We start from the raw sequence: 26,912 nt of genomic DNA, 5'->3' as shown, positions 1-26,912 counted from the left end.
ATTCTTTTTGGACTTTTTTTTTACATTTACATTTTTCTGGAACTGGAGGGTTCCTCTGATGCATAGTTATTTTTAAATGTTTCTCTCTTTTTTTTTTTTTTATATTTTACTAATCACATTATGATTAGAAAGCTGGACTCCATTGACTTGCATGGTGGAATGCAGTACCTGTATTCGACCTGCAAGTGGAGCAAGAGCTCTCAAGAGGGTCTGGCCACCATCTAGTAAATTTTTCCAACTATTTTTTTTTCGAAGGACGTGTCGCCATCTTGCGAGTGTCAAAACCATTCGCAGTGGCGGTTGTGATCGCTCTCCGGAGTGGTCACAGCGGGTCCTGGGGCGAGTGTTCGGTGTTGCTGAATGCCTCGTTAAGACTGGCCATTTACCTCTGGCGTATTTTGCCTGTACCGGCTGAAGAATGAGATACACTCTCAAACTCCTAGTCAACCAACCTGGGACCAGGATGTGTAGCACCAACACCGTGAGTAGCACACAAGTTGTCTGAGCAGTAGCTACCAGACTATCCAGGGAAGCGAGCTCTGGGCAACTCAAAAGAGACCCCATCGATTTTTGCACTCCTTAGTTCCTTAAGGTAAATAACCTCCAAAACGGGGAAGGAACTAAACCTCAGAAGTGGGGTCTGACATGGGGGGGGGGGGGGGGAATTTTAATTCTTGTTGCCTGAGAGACAGGTGAGAGGAAGATGAGGTATTCCTGCTGACTGGAAAAAACAGAGTCAGGGGCAGCAAGGGATTAGTACTCTGTCAGTACGCAAGAAAAATCTGTTGGGACCAGGTACCCTCAATGAGGCCCTAACATCTCCCACCAGCAGTTGCTAGGTAACAAGCCTCCTGAGGAACACATTTAAATTGGAAGTAGGATCAATCTCAGTGTATGTCTTGATCTGAGTGACAGAGGCACTAACAGATGCTTGCCGACATTTTATAAATCTGTAAACTGCCCTTAAAATACCCCCCCAAAAAACTAATTGCAGGCCAAAAAAAAAAACCTTAATATTGAGAAAATGGAGATGTACAGAATGACACATTCAGGTATTCCACTTGATAAGTTTACTGAACAAAAATGAAAAAAATAAATTCATACATCTGAATGAAAACAATCATGAACAATTGAAAAATACACACAAGTCAACAGAAGGTTTATTAAATCAACAAGCGATGTGCAAAGGCATATTTACTCATCACTAATCTGTTCAAAAGCACATGCTTCTCCTTCACACAAACAATGCATGTAACATCCACACAAGGGCCGAGGAAAACAAACATATGCTTTCATGAGGCTTTTCTTCATTTAGTCCATAAAAGAAAAACAAAAATTTTAAGAGTCGTGTGTACAAGAAACAGCTAAATACATGCAAGGTTTGGTACCTTAGATTACACCCATTTTGTATAGCGCACAGATCTGCAACTCATTGGACTTGGTCATTATCCTCGTATTTGTACCACTTACATTTATTGAAACAGGACATTTGTTGTGATGAAGAATGGTTAAGAAAATTTAAATAGAGTTGATATTTGAGAAACAAAAGTTTAAAGACTTCTCATCTATACCAAAAGCATACACGACGGGCTTTCTTGTAAACAGACTTCAGACATTAAAAGGCTACAAGTGGTTTATAAAACCTATAAAAGGACTACAACACCATAAAAGATGCTTTGGGATTTTTTTTTAATCTTTCAAACCAGCACAGTTAGCTAAGAGGTTCAAGCTGTGATTAAATTTTCAGCGAGCAGACACAAACATGAACTCGTATGTTTAAAAGCCCAAATTGCAGATATGTATTGTATACCGAGTGACTAAAATTTACATGAACAAAAATAAACTCTGCCCATGATATTGAGATTGGCTGGCAACTTGCGAGATTCCCTGTAAGTTTAGCAATAGAAAGAAAAAAAAAAAATTAGCACAAAACAAAAATGTCTAAGGATAAACAGATATTAGATCTTCTCTATCTGTTGCACAGTCTGTATGCCTGACTGTGTGAGCCCTCCGATATTTCATATCCAAAAATACAGTAATGCCACATTTAAAGCACTAAGCTGAAATTTTAGCAGATTCTGTGTTTTCAACAGGTTTAATGTGATGATCTGGTTTATTTCCAGCGGCATAATGCTCCCACATTTGTAGATATAATCGCTCCAAATCAGTCGTGTATTGCTTAGTGTTGAAGAGAGGACTTGATATCCTTTGCTTCCACACTTTTGCACGAATCTTTTTGAGGCTGTAAGAAAAATTGCAAAAAAACATTAATTGGTGCTGAAGCCCTGGGAATTTTGTTTCCCCTTTTTAAATAAATCTACATTTAATACAAATATATTTGATCACTTATGATGCTATAGTTTCACAGATGTTGCATACTATGTGCTTCTACTCCCGTATGATGGAAAGCTGAAGGTTTTAGTGATCCTGATAGCAGAGTTAATTCTTAACAAAAAAATACATCATACCATGACAAAATTACAATACTTTCTGTTGGGACTTAACACATTTAACTCCAGAAGTAGGAGGTAACCGGAGAGAAACTTCAAAACAACATTATTCTTTACAATTATAGAACCTTACACGGATCAAGATCACATTACTTACTATTCCAAATCTGTGCCCAGTTTCACAGCTATATCCTCATATTCTTGCCTGCTTTTAGCAATTAACTCAGGGCAACCAAGGCAGGTTAGCTGTGAAGCAGCAACTCTGGATGCAAGTGTTTCTCCTGCAGACACAATAGAAACATTAGTTGTGATGTAAATATTTTATACGAGTAATGATATGAGAGTAATCTTATGAACCAAGTATGTTTACCACAGCCAGTAAAGTACATTTTATTTAACATGTATTAATGATATATATATTCTGGGAAGGATACAAAAAAATTAACCCAGAAGTATTGAGCTGCTTTCTGTGTAATGGTGGATCCTAGGCATGTTATGAAAAATTGAAGTCAAACTCAAAAAGCAGAACAATGGTTGTAAGATCACCCCCCTCCCCACAAGCTTACCAAAATAGCTATGACTCCATATTTACAGAGTCTGACTTTAGCATTTTACTGCATCCGTTAATCAAGCTAATTAAAAAGCAAAAGTTTGCAATGTGCTCTTTGATACAATAACCATGGAGAGGTAGTGCAGCCATTTAATGGCCAGCCATAGAGATTACATGTCTGTCTCAGTTATGCAAATGTGTCAATCTGACATCAAAACAGCGCTTTTACATCAACGCAATATTCGTGTAAGCAAAAATATCTATGACTGGTAGGAACAGCCATACAAATACCCATTACGTGTCAGATAAGTGTGTGTAACGTTAATATATAGATTACACACACCTTAGTCTATTATGAAGAAACTATCACAATAAATGGGTGACGGAAAAAAAACCAAAAAAACATTTAAATGGACATTGTTGCGAAAACAGTCTTGTGTGGGAATGCATGCATTACTCTTGGATTGTACTTTGTTTTTGTGTCATTATAATCCACTTCTGTACTTGGCCGTTAACTAACCAGCGTCTACCTACTCCATTCTGCTCACATTTTATGGTTTGGCTTTTGCCGAGCCAACACATCAATGAAACACATACACAAAGTAGATTAGCAGAAGTATTGTTAATCCAGACTAAATCAGAAACCAATAGCATTTCTTAGTAGGGTGGAAAATTCGGAAACTTATTTTTAAAAATCAGTTTGATGTAAGTCTGTGCTTAAAGTCATACGATATTGACATATGCCCCTTTAAAAAAAAACAAGTTAATACAGTTACTGTGAAGTATATAAAAGTTGGAAACGTTTACCTGACGAACAGCCTTTGTTGAGCACAACTAAGCTTTCTGCAGGTTCCTTACCTGGCATAGTGACCATGGGCGTTCCTGCCCAGAGCACATCCATGCCAGTGGTGTGCCCATTGCAGAGAGGGGTATCTAAGCATACATCAGCTAGCTGCCCTCTCCGCACATGTTCCTCTTTAGGAGCAACTGGGGAGAAGACTATCCTTGATTGTGGAAGCCCCATGTTTTGTGCATACTGCTGTATGTTAGGCTCCCCCACAGCAGGAAAGCGTAAAAGCCACAGAACACTATTGGGAACACGCTTCAGAATCTGAAAAATATAAAATGTAAGAAATATGTTAAGATGCACAGGATAAAAAAAATAAAAAAAATAGGTTATTGATACAATTATTAATGCACTGCTGACAAATAATAGGATGGTGTCTTAATTATATCTGTTAAAAGTTGAACCAAGATTATTTCATAAACATGCTGTGAGGAAACTATACACATTCATCAAAAGAGACTGCAGAGAAAACCCGATGAAAAGAGCCATGATGTAAATGTCAGCTTAAATTGTTTAACCAGACACCCTGTCAAATTGAAGGCAAGTTTGCGGCTTCTACATATAGAATGATTAACAAAAAAGGAAGGCTATGTGGGGGGAAAAACAAAACAAAAAAAACAGAAGACAAACAGGATTGCCGACTCACATTAGCCCACATCTGTAATGTAGGAGGGTCAATCTTGTAGAGCTGGTTGAAGTTGCAGTATACAATGGCATCCTCAGGCAAGCCATATTGTGAGCGAGTGGTAACAATTATAGTGCGAGGAACTTCTTCTCCCGTTGCTGCTTTATTATTTATCTGTTAACACAAAATGTCACAAGTTGAACACAAAGCCTAGAATGGAGCAGGTTTTACTGTAAGTGAACCCATTGGTACAGAGTAAATACAGTGTTCTCCTCACATAAAAACAAGCGAGATGCATTAAATTATACATTGACAACTCATCCCCTCTGCCATGAGAATTTTTTTTTAGTAATGCTCCAAAAGGGTCAGTATGAAGGATTCAAACTTGAGACTGTAGGTAGTCACTGGTAACACCACAGAACCATGAAGCACATTAGCGGAAGATTGGGGCCTAGCAGATACATTGAGTCGGAACTTGTCACAACAGGTTTCATTATTACCTGTGTTGTTGCCAGTCCATTGCTGATGTTGAATCCATTGATTGTGATTTGAATTTGCCCTCTGTTAATCATCTCAATAACCGCCTCTGCTATGGTGTTCATGGGAATGACTGGCATGTTCAGAGCAGAGTTACTGTCATTGTCTGAATTGTCAGAGCCTTTCATCTGCAGAGAAAACATTCAAAGTGCGTGTAGGTTAGCTGTATTAAGCAGTTAATGTTTACCCATCTAAATAATGTATCATTCAAATGTTGTTCTCAAGCCCTCAGTTACAAATGTAATTAAAAAATATATAGTGTAAACAGACATACTAAATTATAACACACTATCATATATAAATACATGTATACCCGCACATCAATTCCGAACATAGTAGTTGCCACCTACAATTCTTGTGGAAGACACTCACCTTTATAATCTTTACATCCGGTAAGGTTTCCAGAAAAGCTTTCAAATCAATTCCATTCAGTACTATTCTGTTGTCATAAATGTGACCATTCGATTTGAAGTCTATTACTGCTTTTTTCTACAAAAAAAAAAAAAAAAAAAAAAAAAAAAGGAAACAGAAGTTTTACTATTCTCAAAGTAAAGCATTCACAGATGCCCTGTAATCAACTAGAGAAGCTGTCACAAAGGCCGGCTCCAAGAGCCATCTCTAAGTGTACAAGTTAAAAGCCGTTTGAAATCTCTTCAGTTTCCCTGAAAACAGGATTGTGACAGAATGAGCTGTCATACAGGAGCCCAAGGTACTCAGAGATGGCTCCAGCCTGGCTGCCAAACAGGCAGGAACTCCATTGTGTAAAGTAATCCCATTAACGGGATGGCTAGCAGGGGGAGATTCAGTAGCTAAAGGGGATTAAAGGTTGGGTTGTCTACATGTACCCGTTTTATCAATGTTGATTTATGTTAATGAAGTTCTGTGGCTATATCAGTCTGTGTTTTACAACAAACTGTTCATTCCTGCTGTACTCAGTTCAAGGTAGTTGTGTGTCTACTTATTGGGTACACATAGCAGGGTTCCAAGGTGCGCATGCTGGCTGGTGCTGGAAGTGATTTCGGGGACAAGAGGAGGATACATGTGGGTGATCTCTGGGAGTTACTACAGCTCTCTTGGTGAACCCGTTACAATGATACATACTGTAAATTATACACATTGTATGTAAGAACTCATAATAGGTAGACATTTCCTATCTGATAACATACCTTTAAGTGAGGGAACATGTTGGCATGATCACCAATGAAAAATGTATTTGGCATGTAGGCCATTTTCTCAGAGTATTGTTCAGCGACCTCAATGGGTGAGGTTTCTTTGTCGGTTATAATGTAATCCATGAATGGCGCCCCGCTTGTTCCAGGGTATCCCAGCCACATAGCCTATTAATAAAACATTTAGAATTACATCATGCATTATGTTTTTAAAAAGGCAAAACAGTTTCTAAGAATAACAGCACAAACAAAAAATCTCCATTGTTGGCTATTTACAGCTTAAATACTAATTTAAAATTGTACATTTAAATAGTAATTTCCAGCCTTCAGAATCCTCCTTGCAGCACTCGCTTTAAAGATGTGTGCACAGTTGGATAAAATGTTGGCACATCAATGTCCAAGAAAGTAAATCTTCCTTTCAGATCTGGCTTAAACATCCCTCTAAAGCTATAAGCCTATACAACATTAATTGTATAGATCAGATACAAACACCAGCAATGTAGATACCTGAATCGGTGCAGCTCTTAGGGCAAAAAGTTCATTTCGAGCCCCTTTGGTGTAGCCATTCATGTTAACTAGGATATGAATTCCATCTTGATGGATGCGATCTGCCGCCTTTCCGTTACAAGGAATCTAAAAAACACAAAAACACACAAGCTCCAATACATTGTTGTACAGCTGGATAAAGGGATCCCCACTATCTAAAAGCTTGCAGCGACTGCTCGTTACTGTAGCCTAAAGGGGGTTCATAATATTCTATTATTGCTATGTCTAGCAATGCCTGGTACTGCTCTGCCCCACTGGAACATAATAGTCAATGGCTTAAATAGGTCACTAAAAGAACGGCAAATGTAAGATGTACTGTGATGACAATATACAGTTCTGTTGCCTACACGAAAGCAGAGATTGTGTAGACTATAAATGCAAACTGTGAAAACAACCAGATTGAAATAATGATATATAAACATAATGATTTCAGGAATTGCCCACTGCTACTTCCGACAATAGGATTGCATTTTACAGAGAAGAGGTAAACTCACCTGCGACAAGTCAACAAAGTGGTTTGCTTCTGCCATCACTTTCACACGGAAGTTGGTGCCATCATCAGGGCTCAGTGCATAACAAAATATCTGGTAAAATCATTTTACAAACATGTTAGCAAGAAAGCACAAAAATTCAAAAAGCATAAAATGACTACGTCTGCGTTAGCATTCAGTAGATTACTGGCTCTTGTATTGTAGTTATTTCCCTCCATGCCACAGACAACCTCTGATTTGTTGTTCATTTTCCACACGGAGAGATCAAGCAAGAGATTTTTTTTCTCCAGATTTGATTTTAAAATTATATTTAGGGCTCTGGTTACAACCATGCAGATGATGATCTGTGACAGGCTAGTCACCTTTTTAAAATTTTAATGGCTCGGAAAATGAGCAATTTAAAGTGGGTATGTGCCCAAAATGCACACACGCAGCACAGTTAATTTTTACAAGTGAAACTTAATGATGATACACTGATGTCTGTATCTCCTGACAAGTGTACGTATATATATGTATAATAAATTATATATATATATAATATATAACACACTATTGCCTATCTACAGCCAAGATTGAGACAGTGTTGTATTGACATTGTATTTCTGTTACGCTGCTTCATGTTAAATTGTTTACATCACATTCATCTATTTCAATGCAGCTTTCAAACAAACATTTTAATAAGGTAAAAAAAAATATATTTATAAGTGTCTTAATGCAAGCCAGAAGTATTTTTGTGCAAACACAGATACATACCTCAAATTTATCTGCATTGTGCATGCCTGGTATGGACTGCATGAGGTGAGACGTGGGATGGTTTCCAAAATCCGAGCTCACATAACCCACCCTCAGCCGTCCGTCACTAGCCTTTAAATCCTTTGGATGTTCATATGGTGGCTTGTGAAGTACATTAATCTGACAAAATTGAATAGTAGGAATTCATTATGAGAATGTTTATAGACCATTTCCTTCAAAATATGTTTTTTTTGTTGTTTATTTTACACTAAAGGACCAGTCATTGAGTAGGGGTACATCACCTATCTGCAGATAACACAATATGTACCAAAGTAAGGACAAATATTTTAGGGCGCTCTACGAGCTCAAACTTATAGAACTTATTTGATAACATGCTGGACCTAGTCTCACCTTGTCTAAACAGAGGTTCCCATGTCTTTCAGCAATAGCTTTTCGGAAGGCATGAGACAATGGATACAACATACTGTGGTGTGGATGAACAGATGGCAGCCTGTTCTTTTCCAGCTGGTCAGCAACTATACTGACCAATTTCTTCATCCGTTCATCATAATCTGTCCAATCACACACAATCTACAGAGACAGAAAAAAAATGGCACATTTTAGAAGGCCAATTGATCAGTAGACAACCCTTTCGCAATTTATGTTAGCACAGCTAGACATTTCCTTTTTCCCATGAAAACAACTAAGTGACCCCAAACGTTTGAAGACTGGTGTATGCACACACAATTTGTCCAACTATCAACACTCCATTTGGAAACAGTTTGCCAAAGACATCACTTGCTCGTAAGCAATGTACAAATCCCAGATACACGTTCAATTTTACTCAGCAATGTATAATAGCCTAAGATGTTTAGTAGAGATGAATGTTAAAATACACATGGTGGAAGAACAAGAGGGTTATAGAAAGAATCGAAAAAGATAAGCCACTTTAACCCCTTCGCGACCTTTGCCGGTTCAGGACCGTCATAACAAGAAGGTCACTAAATGACCTTTGACGGTCCTGAACCGTCAAAAAATTAAATAAGCTTAGAAAGTGATCAAGGATCACTTTCTTCGCTTAAACGGCCTTGCTGCAATGCCTCGATGTCGAGGCATTAAGCAAGGCCGAGATCGGCATCGGGGGCCATGTCTGGCCCCTCCCCGGGGCGTCAACAGCCGCCATACATTGTATGGCGGCGGACGCCCGTTTTAAAAGCGTTTAGGAGGCGATCAACGATCGCCTCCTAAACTTAAATGGTGTCGCTGGAATGCCTCGATCAGGAGGCATCCAGCGACACCAAACACTTACCTCTGGGTGGGCTGTGACCGGGAAATAAAACAATAAAGACGAAAAAGTTCGCTAGAGGGTCTCCAGACCCTCTAGAGAACTGGCTCCACTTGCTGGTTGAATACAGGTACTGCATTCAACCATGCAAGTCAATGGAGCCCAGCTTTCTAATCACTATGTGATTAGTAAAATATTCAAAAAAAATAAAAATAAATAAAAAATGGAAAAAAAATAAAAAAAAAATGTGCTAACATTTAAAAATAATTATGCAGTGATGTCACTAGATGAACCATCCAGTACCAGCAAAATGTGTAAAAAAAAATATAAAAAAAGTATTAAAAAAATAAAATAAAATAAAAAAATAAAGTTTATTATTTTGAGCAAGTGCTAAAATTTCTCAAAAATCTCAACAAAGAGTTAAAATAAAAGCACTTCAAATACCCAAGGGGTGTCTAATATATAAAAAAAATGGCTGATGGGGTAAATTGGAGTGGCCTAGCTCAAAGATAGGGCATAGGTACAGACTGACCAAAATGGCGAAAAAAAGCGCACTTCCCAAATGTGGCATTTTAAATCTGAAACAACCCGCCAAACCCATGCATGTCGGGTATCACTGCACTCAGGAGATGTTCCTGAACACACATTGGCGTGTTGTTTGACAGTGGCATATACCAGGACCTGTATATCTATAACTAAAGTACAATTTGTGTGAAAAAAAATAAAAAAAATTACTATTACAAAGTTTGACAAAGTGTAGTTCTATAATTGGTGCATGGAAAGGGTTAAAATAACAGCATTTGGAATACCCTGGGGTGTCTAGTTTTCAAAAATATATGGTTTGAATGGGTTAAATTGAGTTAACCGGCTTCAAAGATATTCCAAAGAGGAGAGGGAGGCACAATGACCAAATGACCACCTGAATTACGCATGCCCCAAAAGTAGCCTTTTACCAGCCAAACAATCTGACAAACCCATGCATGTGGGGTATCGCTGTACTCAGGAGATGTTGCTGAACACATATTGGGGTGTTGTTTGACAGTGACATATACCAGGACCTGTATATCTATAACTAAAGTACAATTTGTGTGGAAAAAAAAATAAAAAAAATTACTATTAAAGTTTGACAAAGTGTAGTTGTATAATTGGTGCATGGAAAGGGTTAAAATAACAGCATTTGGAATACCCTGGGGTGTCTAGTTTTCAAAAATATATGGTTTGAATGGGTTAAATTGAGTTAACCGGCTTCAAAGATGTTCCAAAGAGGAGATGGAGGCAGACTGACCAGATTTGTTAAAAAAGATTTGGAAATCATAAAACGCTGCTTGTACTTATTGCCCTATAACTTACAAAAAACAGCAAAAAAACATAAAAACATTGGGTATTTCTAAACTCAGGACAAGTAGTAGAATCTATTTAGCTAGTTTTTTTACTTGCTTTTTTAGGTGAGTAAAAGATTTTTCAAATAAAAGTCATAAAATGTGTTTTTTTTTCAATTTTTCACCATGTTTTTTTAATTTTTTTTATAGTAAATAAGATGATACGATCAAAATAATGGTATCTGAAGAAAGCCCATCTTGTCCTGAAAAAAACAATATATAACTTATGTGGGTACACTAAATGGGTGAGGAGAAAATTACTGCTGAACACAAGCACCACAAAAGTGTCAAAACAGCCTCGGTCCCACAGGGTACAAAACGAAAAATGAGCCCGGTCCTTAAGGGGTTAAAGAGATACAATAAAAATAAGCTGTAGTTTAATATATTGTGAAAGTTTCTGGCGTCTTCCTCTGTGTTGTATAGCGAGCTCAATATGTCTAAAACAAAAATTGAACTTCATTATTGAAGTTCAGCTACCAAAGCACAAAGTGAAGCAGAAGCACCGTATTCTGCAGTTGTGGATGGTAGTCCCCGCACCTAAATATCCCAAAATTGCACACAGGCATATACACAAGATATTTTGATAAACTTAATACACCAAAATTACCAACACAAGTCAAATTACCCTTTGATGTTAACGACCCTTTAATTAAAGAAATTACTGAAAGAATGGCTGAGAGTTTGAACGAAGCATTTCCAAAACTTAAACTTTATAACTACAAAACGAATCTGTTACCTGTAGACAGTGGGCCAAGTTGCAGTAAGCATCAGGAAAGTCAGGCTTCAGTTTCAGGGCTGTCCTGTAGGAAGCGATGGCTTCAGGAATATTTCCTGAATCCTTTGAAAGTACATAAAATGTTTAGTTGGATTTCTAAATAATCTTGAACCACATTCAATAATTAATTCAATCATTTACATTTTTGACAGGAATACTTCTGTACAGTGCTATGGCTCGCTGTCCGGCCCAAAAATTGTTACCTTGTGAATCGAAGCTAGGTTACTGTGGGCATCAGCAAAAGCTGGATTGATCTGAATCGCTCTTGTGTAGCACTGCAAGGCCCCCTGGACATCTTGCATCTCCTTTAAGGTGTTGCCCATATTAGAATATGCATCAGCAAAAGTGGGACTGATCCTGTAAATGAAAACCGGTATTATATTGGGAAAGAGCGTACACGTAGCATCTCCAAGCGCAGCCTTTAAGCACATAAGCAGCATTTACCGTATTGCTTCCTTGTAATGCATGAGGGCCTCTTGAAGTTTCCCCTGTTGTTGGAGAACACTGGCAAGGTTTGAATGAGCAGCAGCAAATTCTGGGAAGACCTGAAAACATGAAGAAAGTTAGAGGAGTATGCAAACATAATAAAAAGTAAAATATAGAAAAATAAAAATGAACAGTTACCTCAAGAGCTTTCCTATATAGACGGACTGCCTCCTCGATGTTTCCTTGCTCTCTCTTGATGTTTGCCAGATTATTCAGAGAGTCCGCATGTGTGGGGCAGAGTCTAAGTGCTGTGTTATAGCACTCTTCTGCATCTACCACCTAACCAAAATAAATAAAAAAAATGAATGCTTAGACCATGATGTCATTACCTGGAAAGTACAGAAAGCTATCCTGCCCAGCTTAGCTTTTCTTTTTCTTCTTCTTCTTGAGGAGATAAGCGATAGTCTTAAGATGGCAGCTAATTAGTTAATTGCACACTGGGAATTTATAAAAATGTATCCAGCCTTTCGCCATAAACCTAGACATAGCCGACACTGATTTGTACTAAATGTTAGTTTGAATGATTTTTTGGAACAATTGTGGAAGAATTAAAAACATCAACATGTTTTGGACAAGTTAAGATGGCCCTAGAACTGAAGGACATTCTACTGCAACTTAAACTACGTGCACAGGATCTTGCTTTTGCCTCAACCTATTAGTGTGATTCCACTTGTCGATGCTAATGTATATTGCTCTATTTACTTTATGAACTTGAGCAATTAAAATGAAAATTGTCTACATGATATTGCAGATTCTAAAAACAAATTCCTCAAAGTTTGTGTTTTATAGAATGCAACACACCAACCACACATTATAGCATCTTGTCTATAAAGATTGTTAAACAAGGGTACAGCTATCATTGTATATAATTATTCCAGTTTATGCTTACACTGCCTTTTTCCTTGAGCGCGTTGGCAAGATTACAATATGCATCAGGGAAGTGGGGCTGTAGTTCGATGGCCCGCCGGTATGTATCAATCGCAAGATCTATAAGTCCCTGCTCGTAATACACGCAGGCCAAATTTCCATGTACCACGGCATGATTCGGACTCAGACTAAGAGCACGTAGATATGCAGCCACAGCTCTGGGAAACAAAGCAAAAAATGCAAAATATTTAACATGTATGAAACTTAGCAGAATTTACAAAGTTAAAGGTTTCACGGTAAGCCTGAAAGCAATGAGCACTCCGGTAGTTAGCTTTCACTTCAACCAACACAGTGTTTACAAATTGGTTCAGAAAGGGGGGTGGATGCTCTTACCTGTCAAATATACGAGCCTCTTTAAGAACGTTTCCCAAATTAATGTAAGCATCCAAAAAGTTTGGATCAAGGGTTACAGCCTGAAGAAAAAAAATAATATATATGAATAAGGGATCCAAATTAAAGATGCTTCCTCACATTATATGGTGAAGAACACTGAATATAAGGGGAGGGAAAAATAGAGGAATAAACTGACTCAGTTGATATGAATGGCCAAAGAAAATGATCCTTAATGCCTAAAGCTTATTATTAAATATGTATACAATGTGCAAGAAAGAAAAGTAATACAACTACATGGCATATAGATTTCTCCTCAAACACCTATGAAGCTCGGTCTGATTTACCTAGGATTACGGAGAGTTTAAACCTCCTTGCTTTAAGGTGTACTGCACGTTATATATTTATATAGAAAAAGTTAAGATTCTGTTAATCTCTTTTTATTGGACAATACGTTATGGAAGTGTGACCAATAGCCCCAGTTACATCGCGAAGGGAAGGGCCCTAATGGCTTTTAAACCCACTCAGTCATTGGGAACCCACTTGGTCCATTAAGAAGCTCGCAGCAGTAGGCAACACACATCAAGCACTGCTGCATTTATTTGATGTAACCCACCATTATATTATTCTCAGTGTTTTGATGATATTGGTATAACCACACAAGGATATTTTATCTATATCCCGTGCTGATTAATAACAATTCTTTAACATTGCATACATTTTGTAATCATAAAATTAAGTGACATTGTTGCTGATTTACAATAAAAAAATGAGTACTTATAATAGTGAAGGGCAGCTATACCTTCTCAAAGTGATGAATTGCCAGCCAGATCTCTCCTTGAGCATTAAATACACATCCAAGATTACTCCAAGCAACAGCAAAGTTTGGTTGCGTTTCAATTGCTTTCAGGTAACAAGCCTTTAAAGGGATGAAAATAAAGGAAGGGGTATAGGGAAGAAAGGGAGGGATTTTCAAAAAGAGAGAGAGAAACAGTGTCAGAACTCATTCTCTAAACAGGAAAAAGTGAACCTGCAGCATAGGCTTGCAAGCGCATCAAATATCGCGCAAGTCGGTGAATCCTACGCCAGCGCAAACCCAAACCTAAATGCAACTTACCATTTTTGAGTTAAGCCGACAGAATTTAACGTAAAAGAATGCATCCTTGGTAAATAGAAAATCTGCATAAAAAAGGTACTTCTTGGCTTACTTGAGGGAAAAGAAAAGAAAAAAGATCTCGGCATTCAAACCAAAAATGACAGGATTGCACACAGGTCTGGGCCCCTGTAATGCGGGCGCCAAAATCGCCAGCGACACCTCGCTTGACAGCAACACTACGCTACGCAGCAGCGCCGACGACAGTCAACAGCCAATCTGATTCGTTGACCCAGGCAAGACCAGTATTTAGGGTTACTAATCTTCAGGGGGCACTTCACACAATAAAGGCCACAAAATTTACAAAAATACGGGTTAACTTTCAAGTTGACTGTCCACAGCGTTTTCTCCCAACGCAAAGCGCAATCCGCGGCGCAGCCTTTGCGTTACTGCAGGCTCACAGCGCATGATGACGAGCAGAACGATTCAGTCCAAACAAAGAAGAAAAAAAAAAGGAAAAAAATAATGAACATCTTGAAGAGTTAGAAGCTTATAGCTAAACTAGCTCCAAATCTCTATTATATTTACTCCTCAAAGAATTGTGGCTAATTGTATACAAGCTATAGTTTTTTTTATTTTCCTTGCTTGTAAATAAAACATTTTAAGCGGTTTCTGAAGCCACAAGACAGAAGGATTCAGGCATGGAGCAAATGGTTTTGTTGTGGCAGTTACAAACCCGTTACCATATTTCTCATGTGACTTTTCGGGTGCGTTCCTTGCTGGAAGAGGAGGAGGTGCATGTCTGCCTAGATCCAGGCCTCGAGCTCCCTTCAGCGAGGCACCTTACGCATGGCATAGCAGTTTTCACCCACCTGAAACCTTCTAAATACAATATCAGTGGTAAAAAACCAAAAACAAGAGAGAAAATAAAACAAGATCATTAGTAAAAGATCTCAACAAAGCAAGTGAAATGTTTCTGGGTATGCGCTATGATTCAGACAAGGACATGTGAAGCTTGCTTTCATTATATGTTTGTCATGCAGGAGGAGTGGGGTTGTGGCGGCAGCAAAAAAAAAAAAAAAGTGCATGGCTGGAAGAAAGGCTCCAAAGTTGGATTATTGTGTGAATTTCACTTTCAACTTCAAGGAAAACAGCTGGCTTGATATTGTAAATGCACTGATTACAAAGAAATAGGTCAAGTTTTATTTAATGTTCTTGTTTCTTTATGTCCCGCCAAAGAAATGACTTTCAAACTAGTTGTCTCCAGAGCTCTGAAATAAAGAAATCAGCATCCTAAGCAGGCGCAGTCTGACCCTATGCCAGTGACGCTGAAGCAAAATGAAGTGCAATAGGCATTAGCTGTCCACATGGAGAGAACCAAAAAAAAGAATGCAGAAACATTGCATAATGCTGGTTCCCCAAATAGACACTGACTTGATTCAGGTCCCCCCCTCAGATATCAGTATCTGAATCTGAGATCCCTACCCAAAACTAGGAATAGAACTGGGCCACTCCCCTTAGGTTTCATGCCACGTGGACAGCTAGTCTGCATTCACACTTCATGCCACTGCATGCGCGAGAGTTTGGAGTACCAGAGGGGTTTGCAGAGGTGTCCTCTAGTTGCTCCCAACTCCTTGCCCTAGCAGCGCAGACGCACAAGGTGGCTTGTAACAAGACGGCAGAATTGCACAATTACTGTTTACAAACAGGTGCAAAGCTGTAAAGTAGAACAACATGTTACAATTTTACACGCTTTATACAAGCTAACTGCTAGAAGCCACCTTTCATATCTTATTGGTTTCTTTCCATCAGTCCATTTTCTTAATACAAACCAGCATCTGTCCTTTTCTAGGTTTACTTCAGAGTCAACTTTAGACCGATTTGAGTTATCAGTTAGATGTGTGATGATACATAACAGCCTTTCTTCCATAGAAAAGTAACATTTATTGGGGAGGGGACAGAGAAATTAAACCAAAGAAAGTCCTTTGGTCATGTTTTGTAGCACCCTGTACATTCATCTGTTAAGATGACCTGCGGGCTTAGACCAAATCAAAATGACTTTAATTTAAGTCAAGGAAAGAATTAAGTACCACCTTTAAAAATTCGAAAACCAGCTGGACAGCTCCTCACTGTTTGGAGAGGCTGCACACTTTACTCCGAGTCACGCTTCCCATTTTACAGCTTCGTTCTTTTAACACTCCACTGTACATACATCATTTGCAAAGCTATACCGAGGCAGAGCAGAATTGAGCATGGCAAAAATATTAGAATTCCATGATTCCAAATACGAACCTTAGCTTCTTCTAATCGACCTAGGGCTTTAAGCAGGTTACCCAGGTCACTACGAACACAGTACAAATCCTGTCAAAAAAAGTTACAGATTAATAAAACATTTATGTTTTGCGTGTTATAATATAAAATATGTATGGACAATTAATTGCAGCAGATCCCCTTATTACTGCATAGAGGCAGTGGCTTTAGTGCTTGGAGAAACAAAACAAAGCTACAAAAAGTCAGAATTTGCCATATGTATATCACCAAGTCATCTTAAAGGGCAGAACTTGGGGCTTTATCAACATAAAATCTCACCGGATTGTACTGAAGCGCAGAAACATAAGCTTGCACTGCTCCCTCCATATCTCCAGCTGCGACCAGGGCAGCAGCCAAGTTAATGTATCCATCAATGAAATCTGGTTTCAGCCGCAGCGCGTGCCGATAATGTTCGATTGCCTCCTGTAGTTGTCCACGCTCTTTGAACACGTTCCCCAAATTCGAATATGCTTCCGCAAGCAGTGGATTCTGCTTGATCGCCAATGTGCTGAAATGGGCAGACCTATGGAAGATGAAGTAAAATTATACAACAGCCCTTTGCAAAGTAATATAAACTCTGACAATCCAGAGAGGTACATACGCTGGTAGCTGTAGAATTTTATAGCAGGGAAGATTTAGCATTCCGTCTTACAGAACCCGAAAAAATTTCCCGCCTAACGCAGCGAAGAAAACACTGTTGGGAATATACACAAACATGTGGCAGTCACCTGTCCAGCCGCCGACACTGGAAGTGTATAGAGGAGAGGAGCAGCAGAACTCCAGTGTTATCCGGCTCCTGTCTCCATAGCTGCATGCAATGTCTTTCAGCTGCTTCAAAGTCCCCTGCCTGATATTCCCGATGAGCCAGCTCCGCCAACCCTTGGAATGAAAGCATACGTTTCGTTGGTTCTAGAGAATCATCAAAACACATTTGGGGGAAGCAAAAGATTAGAACATGCGAACAAAAACCAAAACAAAAAGAAATTAAATGATGCAAACAGAAAATGACGCAGAACGAATAAAATACAGCAAAGAGGATGATTATAAAACAAAATTAGGAGTATGAGCAATGAAAAGCCAGACATCAGCAATGAACCGTTTGCTAATGCCTTATCTAGCAACCAAATATTGTTGCCAAACATCCTTCAAAAGAAATATCCTGGAAACTAAGAAAGTGAGTGACTTAATGATATTAGTATACATCAAAAACAAATCTTAGCTTGACAGTCCATTTACTGATTTCAAACAGAAAAGGACAATCTCACATGTTGAACTGAAAACAGGCATCCATCTTTCAAACATTACATTTGTTTAATGGTTTAACCTTAAAGATATTAGCACTAGAGCGAGTGTCACCAGTATGCACTATTACCCATTTTGTTCTTATAGAAACATTCTTAGTACCAGTACTAGGCGCTTCCTAATGTCTGACGCAACAGTGATTAAAAGGGATCGTTAATACAACATGTATATATAACATTTTAATCACAATGTGCACAAACATACACAACACAAAAACATAACAGAAGCATTTAGATGGGAAGCACTGCAACTCACAAAAATGTATACTATATATGGACAGAGCTTGAGGAAACACAGGGCCAAGTGGGGGGAGGGGTGTTTTAGAGGAAGCGTCTTACATCTCTAAAGAGGCACATCTTCTGAACACCCAAAAACATAAGCCAGCAACTTTAATCTCTTTTTCTGGTATTTGGACACCTTCGCCAATATTTAGAGACACTTCCCATTTAAATTGTTATACAGCATTGTGAGAATACACTTACCAGCGTGGACAGTGAGAAATGCTCTGGCAGCTACTTAGGATTAGACAAAATGTTACATCAGGGAGCCAGCATTACAAGACTGAACCCAGTTATATTGTTTCCTGGAGTCATCTACTTGAAGGACAAAATTATTGTCCACTGAAATCACTGCATGCCAAGATTTGCTATCTGCTAAACTGGAAAACCCTTCACCTAATTTATGCATTTAATTCCATACATCTTAGAATAGCATTTCACATTATATGCTTCCACGAAAATATCGTTCTAAAGCCTTTTTTTCCCCCTGTTTTCACTTTGTTAAATATGGATGCATCTTTTCATTCGTCGTTCATTAGTGGCATAAGACCCCCTAGCTTGTAATAGGTATCCAGGTTTACAAAGCAGATGCCATTACATAACCTCCAAAATATGCTTAATATTTCAAGCCCATTGACATACAAGGTGGAGGTCCCCACACAATAAGGCAAACCAGTTGTAAACCTGCAATAGTTTCTAGACTCTTATTAGTCAAATAGATATATCCTATTTAGTTACTCTTCTGCGGCAGCTTTGAATAGAAAACCTACCCCTAAAATTAGACACGGGGTGCTGAAATACAACAATCCATGGGCTCAAGTTCAAAACGATCAGCAATGTCCAAGGAAGAAACGTGCAACCCGAGAATGCGTTCCAAGCATTCACTGGCTGCTTCTGACATATTAAAAGGAGAATTAATCAGAGCATCTTAAATGCTTGTTGCAGTTACCTTGCCAGACACAAAGTTCTGCTGTACCCAGTACATATACACGTTTGTTTTCTGTACCTGATCAGACCCGACACAACAGTAGAAAAGACAGCACAGATGTTTACCTAATCTCTGTTGCCAAAACTAGACCATCCTCACAATCTAAATGCTTTACTTAGATCACCTATCACTCAAAAGCTTTTTGCACAGCATCCACAAGCTACCATCCACACTCGCCACAAATCACCTGAATCATCCCTAATAGCTCTGCTTCCATTGGTCTCTTTGTCCCTGGACTTATAGTTCAGCTCTAATCCACTAACCATGTTCCTGTATTCAGTCATGACGGCCAGCAGTAGTCACGCCTGGGACATACAGTGGTGAAGACCCTTTGGCGCCACATCCTCTGAAATGTGCCTTCTTGTAAACACCAATTACACCTTCAATGAGGTAACTACATCCTTACTAATTCTTGTTAGGCCTGTCATAACAGAGCATTCAATTTCATAGAGCTTTATCTTCATGGACTACAACATGGTCTTCTCTCAACTCTCCAAATCCAAGGGGCCAGGATTCATTCCCAAAATTACTGTTGGTAATCTATATACACATTGATAAATTACATCACACCTGATCAAGTTGGTTTTGCAATTTCTAAACATCAAAAATAAACTTGTTCAGCAATATCACACTTGCCGGTGGATATTCTTTCCCAGAGAATGTTCACAGTAAACGCTACTAAACCCATTTTCCTATGATACATCTACGCCCATGAAAAAAGGTGTCAAAAATAGAAACGCCCTTCCCTGAAAATGGGCATTTTGTTGCATGAAAGTTGACATAATTATCCCAATAAAACTCACCGATAGTCAAGTTAATTGCTTCGGTGTGTGCATTAATTGCAAGCTGGATCAAAAGTCCATGAAATCAGGAAAGCTGTAAACCGGGCATGCTCTGTGGGACACATGTAAATCAGGATAAACCTATAACCAGGACCTACGATCTAAAACGTATATTTGGAAATGTGCGTCATTTCACTAAACACAATGCTGGGGATTTAGATCTTATTTCATCCAGCATGTCCTCCCGCAGGGCAGGTGTTCATTCTCTGCGCAGCAGTTAAGAACCACAGCTATAACACAAACTCTTATTACAAGATTTTATTTGAAGGACATTCTTAAATATCTATAACGTCACCATTGATCAGTCTTAGATCTTTTTGTGTTTTGTAGTTTAACTGTAAGATATAATGACAACCTGTGTTAGCCCAGTATGCCACCCAGCTAGTTACGTTACAGTTATTCTAAGGCAGCACTACAAGGCTAATGATTCCCACCCGCGGCCAACACTCTATTGTGAAACATCGGTCACAAGAGTTGTTGGGATGGGACTTTGTTACATTCCATGTACACTTCTTTGTTACAATGTAATTCCTGCCTGTTTATTGTCATCCGTATGCATCCCATGTGCTATACCTTGACAGAACAACAAAATAACAGATCTGCGACATTAGCAGAAATAATGTGACGGTGGAGGTGGTACTAGATGCTCCACCATGTCAGTGATGTGAGCGCTTTTGTTACATTTAAGATGAAAAAATGGCCACAAAGTGCCAAAAAACTGCCAGTTTCATAAACCCGTAGGAAAAATGGATGATGAAGGGAATAAAAAAAAATAAGCGACTATTGGAGTTTGCTTGGGAATTGGCCTAGAAACCTTAGATCCGTGTGATCAAGTAAATATATGGTAACCTCATCACTGCAGAGCTCAGGTAGGGCTGCTACGTCGCTATACCGGATACCAGCTATAGACTGGAGGCTATTAAACACAACGTGCAAACCACCATTTTCTGGACACGGTGTCAAAACTACAGGACAGCAGAAAGAAATGGACGCCATATAAAGGGTAAAGGAAAGAGTACCCGAATACCGGCCTGTCCAACAGTAAACCTAACAAACATGCCATTTTATCCAGCCTCATTGTATCTGTATGGCCAGTCGCATACACCGAGCGCGAATAGATAATTATTCTATCGATTGCCTTTTAAAAACAACCTCTGTCCAGCTACACGGGTAGCCATACTCTGGCTCTCAGTGCTGCTTTATTGTTCGTCCCAAGTACACCCAACCCACCCCAAATATCGTCCCATTTCTTCACATTCCCCTTCATAGCGACCCCGTCGGATTTCCTACCTGTGCTATCAGCCACGTTACCCACAGATGCCGCCATGTCAATCGCAAAGGTCGGTAGTACTCAGTCCTCCTCCGGCCTCGCACCGTCTAACTATGAAATGGCGTCGGACGGTGACACGGTTCTATTTCTATGCAAAATAGTTCCTTTTTCTCACTCCGTCACGCATGGATTAACTTCAATATTTAACTTGATTTTTGTAAAGCTTAGTTATCCATCGGATGTAGTAAAAACTAAATTGCCACCATTAGTGAAGCAAGCCCAAGGTTGCGAACACTAGCGAGTTTTATACGATATGCGCAAAGTATCCTTCCGCTCAGTGCAATGCGACAAACAGGGGTGTAGCGGCGCGTGCACAGTGCTTCGGTCCAGAATGGCGGCTTGAAAGAAAGGGCCTTCATTTTTGTTAAGGGGACGACTGAATTCTGGTTCGTGTCTGTGACGGTAGCCACCAAAACAAAACACATTATCAGTGGTTGCCTTGTATGCCCCGATGTGACGACGATAATGAAAGCATAGTACGTGTTTCTCGCAAACAACAAAGTATTTGTTCTGACGACTGTGGTAAATAAATAGTAAAGCTATACAGAAGTAATTGTGTATTCGGGCGACTCTGGGCCGAAAGGCACCTTTATATAACACCCTTCAAGGGCTATAGAGTAGTACCTGAGACCTAAAACTGACTGCGAGCCATTTTTTCATTTTCAAGTCAGTCTTGAAGACGGTTCTTGGCTGAATAATGACCTTTTTAATGTGTCCGTTATATGAGGTAAAAATCCTGCAAGCCTCTGGTGGCTATTTCCAGGAAAGGCCCTGTATATTTCCTGTGGGGTGTGATTATTTACTAAAGGCCATAGTTGCGTTTATTATTATTATCATTTATATAGCGCCAACAGTTTACGCAGCGCTTAATACAATACATAAATTCAAGGGATATGACATTCAAATCTTTTACGTTACTATTCATTATGAAGGTCTAAACCTAGTGTGCTGGTGTTGACTAGTCCTGTACGGTTAAATCGGGGTGGGGGGGGTCAGAAAGCCACTTTATATGTTTATGCATTATACAGGGACAGACCAACTATTGTTGGCCATACCAGGGCTCCCTGCTGTCACAGCCACAATGTTTGGAGGATTATGCACAATTTCTCCGATGAATTTACCCCAAACACATCTTTTGCCACATGATATGCTTGTTGGTAGTCGGCACCAGAGCTAGCTCAGCAAGCACTCCCATTGGGTGAAATGGCACACCGTGGAGGAGGCATTCTGCTTCAGCTGCTAAAGTACTTTATTTTAAAGATTAAATTAATTCATATTATAGTATTACAAATGCTAGATTGTAAGCATGCAATACCAGGGCCCTCTTCTCCTTTTGTACAAGTTTGTTATTATTCTGCTGACTGATTTTAAAGCGCTATGGAATCTGCTGGCGCTATATAAATAAATGTAATGTAACTCTATCATTGCTCAGTAGGTTGCCTGAAATAGTGGAGTGTCCCTTTAAGTAAATTGAATTAAGGAGTATTAGACACAAGATAATATGCTACAAAATGTATCTCTTTGTGTGTATTAAAATGTAGAATTCCTTACTACATAAATTTTTAATGCAGAATCCTTATAGAGAGAGATAGGGCAAGGCAAGCTCTGCCAGAGACATCCAGACGGTACAAAGCAACAGTAGCGTACCTGGCGGGGGGCGGTCCGCACCGTGTGGATCATATAGGATCCGCCCCAGGTGCCAAATACTCTAGGTACGCCCCTGCAAAGCAATATTACAAAACAGGAACAATAATTGGTCTCCCAGAGTAAACAAGGGTATTGAAGTGCAGGGATGGGGCAGGGTATAGATCAAGCACTGGCAGACAGATAAATCCAGCCATAAGACTGGTTCCCTCAATATTAGAAAAAAATTAGAATTTGTCCCCAGAATAAGAAAGGAGACTAAGCTGCTGCAGCAGGAAAGGCAGGACAGGGCAAGCCAGACAATGAAGTGTTAGGCCTACACCACATGAATGTTTGGCTTAGTATATAGTGATAGGAGTTATGCTGCACTATTGTCAATGTCTGGATCAATGTATAGTGATAGGGATTACGCTGTACCACCGTCAATGTGTGCCTCAGTAAATAGTGATAGGTGTTATGCTGTACAACCGTCAATGTCTGCCTCAGTATATAGTGATAGGTGTTATGCTGTACCACCGTCAATTTCTGCCTCAGTATATAATGATAACAGTAATGCTGTACCACCTTCATTGTCTGCGCCGGTATATAACAGTAGAAGCTATGCAGTTTTAAAGTGTGTCTGTGGGGGGGGGGGGGTGCCACATATAGGATCCGCCCCAGGTGCCAAATACTCTAGGTACGCCCCTGCAAAGCAATATTACAAAACAGGAACAATAATTGGTCTCCCAGAGTAAACAAGGGTATTGAAGTGCAGGGATGGGGCAGGGTATAGATCAAGCACTGGCAGACAGATAAATCCAGCCATAAGACTGGTTCCCTCAATATTAGAAAAAAATTAGAATTTGTCCCCAGAATAAGAAAGGAGACTAAGCTGCTGCAGCAGGACAGGGCAAGGCAAGCTGTGGCAAACAATCCAGACTGTACAGGTTTGTACAACACCGATTCCCTCCCGATTTTAGAAAAAAAATGAAGAAGAATTGATCCCCCAGAGTAAGGAAGGGTATTGAGGGGCAAGGCACATAGCAGGCCAGAAATTGGCCAGCTACATGACTGAATCCCCCATGTTAGAAAAAATACGAATTGATAAGGGCATTGAGACACAGGGCAGACCAGGCATTATACACTGAGCCAGACATTGTAGTGTACAGCATAACTTCTATTACTATATACTGCGCTAGACACATACAGTAGTGCAGCATAACTGCCATTACTATATACCGAGCCAGACATTGACACTGGTACAGCATAGCTCCCATCAATATATACAGAGCCAGAAATTGATGGTTGTACAGCATATATACTGAGCCAGATACAGACAATGGTACAGCATAACTCCCATCACTAAATACTGAGCTGGGCACAGAGGGTCGTACAGCATTACTCCTATTACTATATACTTAGCCAGACATTCGCAGTGTACAGCATAACTCCCATTACTATATACTGAGCCACAAATTGATTATGGTACAGCATAACTCATATATGGAGTCAGACATTGACGGTGGTACAGCATAACTCCCATCACAACATGGGTTTATTTTAGGAAGATCATGGCAAACTAGTCATTGATTTTTTTTGGATTAGGTGACTGATCAAGGTGGTGCAGTAGACATTGCATATCAAGATTTTAGTACGCTTAGAGTCTAGATCCCAATATTGTTGAATTAATTAGACAGTGGCTGAGTGACAGAGTTTCCTTACACAGTGCACGGGCGCCACAACAGTAAGCTGTGAAGGCTTGATAAAAACCCCTGAGCGGGTTGAAACATCGCCACATGCTTGGAATAAAATTGCGCTCTTTTATCCCGTTGCTGAGCGTCTTATGAATTTGTTTAACTGTTTGTGGGGATTTGGTGGCAATCCTCGCGAGATTGGTGCGGTCTGCCCTCTTTGCCTGCTTCATTTGAGTTTATACATGAATTTGCAAACTATACATTTTTTACCACTGTTAACACTGGCTATAATGATATATGTTAGGGACCAGGAACCAGACGGACACGAAACGTAAAATGCAATCACCTAGGGCTGCAACAACGAATCGATAATAATCGATTATGAAAATCGTTTTTTATCATAATCGATTAGTTGAATCGATTTTTATCAATTTATAAAATGATGATTTTCAGAGCAAATGCGCTGAAAAACTCCCTTCTATAATCCGATCTCAAATAGAGATCGGATTATAACTGTAGAATCCAGACCCCCACATAGCTGCAGGAGATCTGGATCCTCTCTGCCACCCGGTGAGGGTCTGTGCAAAACGCGCAGACATCCTCCGCTTCTACCCTCCCCTTCCGCTTCTCCCCTCCACTTCCGCCGGGGGTTCTATTACTGAACCCGGCGTCATCGTGGAAGCCCCAACGGAAGCGGAGGGGAGAAGCGGCTGTCTGCGCGCATCGCACAGACCCCGACTAGCTGCCGGAGAGGATCCAGGTCCCGTGCAGCGCTGCAGGGGATTTGGATTTTAGTGCGCGATGTGCGCAACCTCTGGTACTTTACCTCACTGCCACTTCCACCTGCCCCACCAGGGGTTAATATATTAACAGAAGAAAAACAGGACAAGTACGCAGCACTGGGTAAGTATTATCTTTATTTTTATGCTCATTTGCCCTGTGTTTCTTCTTAAATATATTAACCCCTGGTGGGGCAGGTAGAATTTTTGCGGGATATATTATGTGCATATTATTATTTTTATTTTTTTTGCATGTCTATAATATTTGATTTATTGTCCATATATTTATATATATTTATATTGTATTGTGTATTTATTTTTTTTGTCTATATTTAATAAATATAAAAAAACTTTTAGTGATGTCAGTTTTTCTTATATCGGGGGGCATAAGACATATCAGGGCGAACGGTGGCATAAAGGGGCTATAAGGCGTATCAGGGGGCACAGTGGCATAAAGGGGCTATAAGGCATTTCAGGGGGCACAGTGGCATAAAGGGGCTATAAGGCATATCAGGGGGGACAGTGGCATAAAGGGGCTATAAGGCATATCAGGGGGGACAGTGGCATAAAGGGGCTATAAGGCGTTTCAGGGGGCACAGTGGCATAAAGGGGCTATAAGGCATATCAGGGGGGACAGTGGCATAAAGGGGCTATAAGGCATATCAGGGGGGACAGTGGCATAAAGGGGCTATAAGGCGTTTCAGGGGGCACAGTGGCATAAAGGGGCTATAAGGCGTATCAGGGGGCACAGTGGCATAAAGGGGCTATAAGGTGTATCAGGGGGCACAGTGGCATAAAGGGGCTATAAGGCGTATCAGGGGGGACAGTGGCATAAAGGGGCTATAAGGCGTTTCAGGGGGCACAGTGGCATAAAGGGGCTATAAGGCGTATCAGGAGGTACAGTGGCATAAAGGGGCTATAAGGCATATCAGGAGGTACAGTGTCATAAAGGGACTATAAGGCATATCAGGGGGCACAGTGGCATATAGGGGTAAAAGGCATATCAGGGGGCATGGTGGCATATCAAGGGTAAAAGGCATATAGGGGGCTATAAAGAATATCAGGGGGGCACAGTGGCATATCGGGGCACTGTGGCATATATGGGGCTATAAGGCATATCAGGGGGCACAGTGGCATATAGGAGGTATAAGGGGGCACAGGGACATCTCTGACATATAGGAGCATATAAGGCATATATAGGGGCAGAGTAGCATATAGGGGGTATAAGGCATATCAGGGGGGACAGTGGCATAAAGGGGCTATAAGGCGTATCAGGAGGTACAGTGGCATAAAGGGGCTATAAGGCATATCAGGAGGTACAGTGTCATAAAGGGACTATAAGGCATATCAGGGGGCACAGTGGCATATAGGGGTAAAAGGCATATCAGGGGGCATGGTGGCATATCAAGGGTAAAAGGCATATAGGGGGCTATAAGGAATATCAGGGGGGCACAGTGGCATATCGGGGCACTGTGGCATATATGGGGCTATAAGGCATATCAGGGGGCACAGTGGCATATAGGAGGTATAAGGGGGCACAGGGA

The 26,912-nt window shown here is 40.0% G+C and overlaps 1 protein-coding gene across 1 annotated transcript; it reads right to left on the bottom strand.

Moving 5' to 3' along the window:
- Positions 1 to 2,055: 2,055 nt before the first annotated feature.
- On the bottom strand, positions 2,056 to 21,269 carry LOC149287598 (UDP-N-acetylglucosamine--peptide N-acetylglucosaminyltransferase 110 kDa subunit-like). Its single transcript, XM_089492639.1, has 22 exons — positions 21,233 to 21,269; positions 17,261 to 17,441; positions 16,812 to 17,055; positions 16,515 to 16,583; positions 13,932 to 14,048; positions 13,133 to 13,212; positions 12,762 to 12,957; positions 12,011 to 12,151; positions 11,831 to 11,931; positions 11,590 to 11,743; positions 11,348 to 11,449; positions 8,359 to 8,538; positions 7,969 to 8,127; positions 7,219 to 7,308; positions 6,686 to 6,811; positions 6,176 to 6,346; positions 5,382 to 5,498; positions 4,973 to 5,137; positions 4,494 to 4,646; positions 3,808 to 4,111; positions 2,608 to 2,731; positions 2,056 to 2,242 (listed from the first exon to the last, which is right to left on the bottom strand). Exons 1-22 carry the CDS (start codon positions 21,267 to 21,269, stop codon positions 2,056 to 2,058), a joined length of 3,198 nt encoding a protein of 1,065 aa, XP_089348765.1.
- Between the last annotated feature and the right edge of the window lie 5,643 nt (positions 21,270 to 26,912).

Source organism: Sceloporus occidentalis, unplaced genomic scaffold (genome assembly GCF_023333645.1).
Source record: "Sceloporus occidentalis isolate IW3139 unplaced genomic scaffold, rSceOcc1.0.p SCAF_58, whole genome shotgun sequence".
Lineage (NCBI taxonomy): Eukaryota > Metazoa > Chordata > Lepidosauria > Squamata > Phrynosomatidae > Sceloporus > Sceloporus occidentalis.
This window is presented reverse-complemented; position numbering and strand designations above follow the sequence as displayed.

Bases quoted from the DNA above. Each gene is read 5' to 3' on its own strand.
- LOC149287598 (XM_089492639.1), bottom strand. From the start codon at position 21,269: ATGGCGGCATCTGTGGGTAACGTGGCTGATAGCACAG. The intron at 17,442-21,232 runs GTAGGAAATCCG...ATGATTCTCTAG, and splicing joins TAACGTGGCTGATAGCACAG to AACCAACGAAACGTATGCTT. The intron at 8,128-8,358 runs GTGAGACTAGGT...CAATTTTGTCAG, and splicing joins GGAACCTCTGTTTAGACAAG to ATTAATGTACTTCACAAGCC.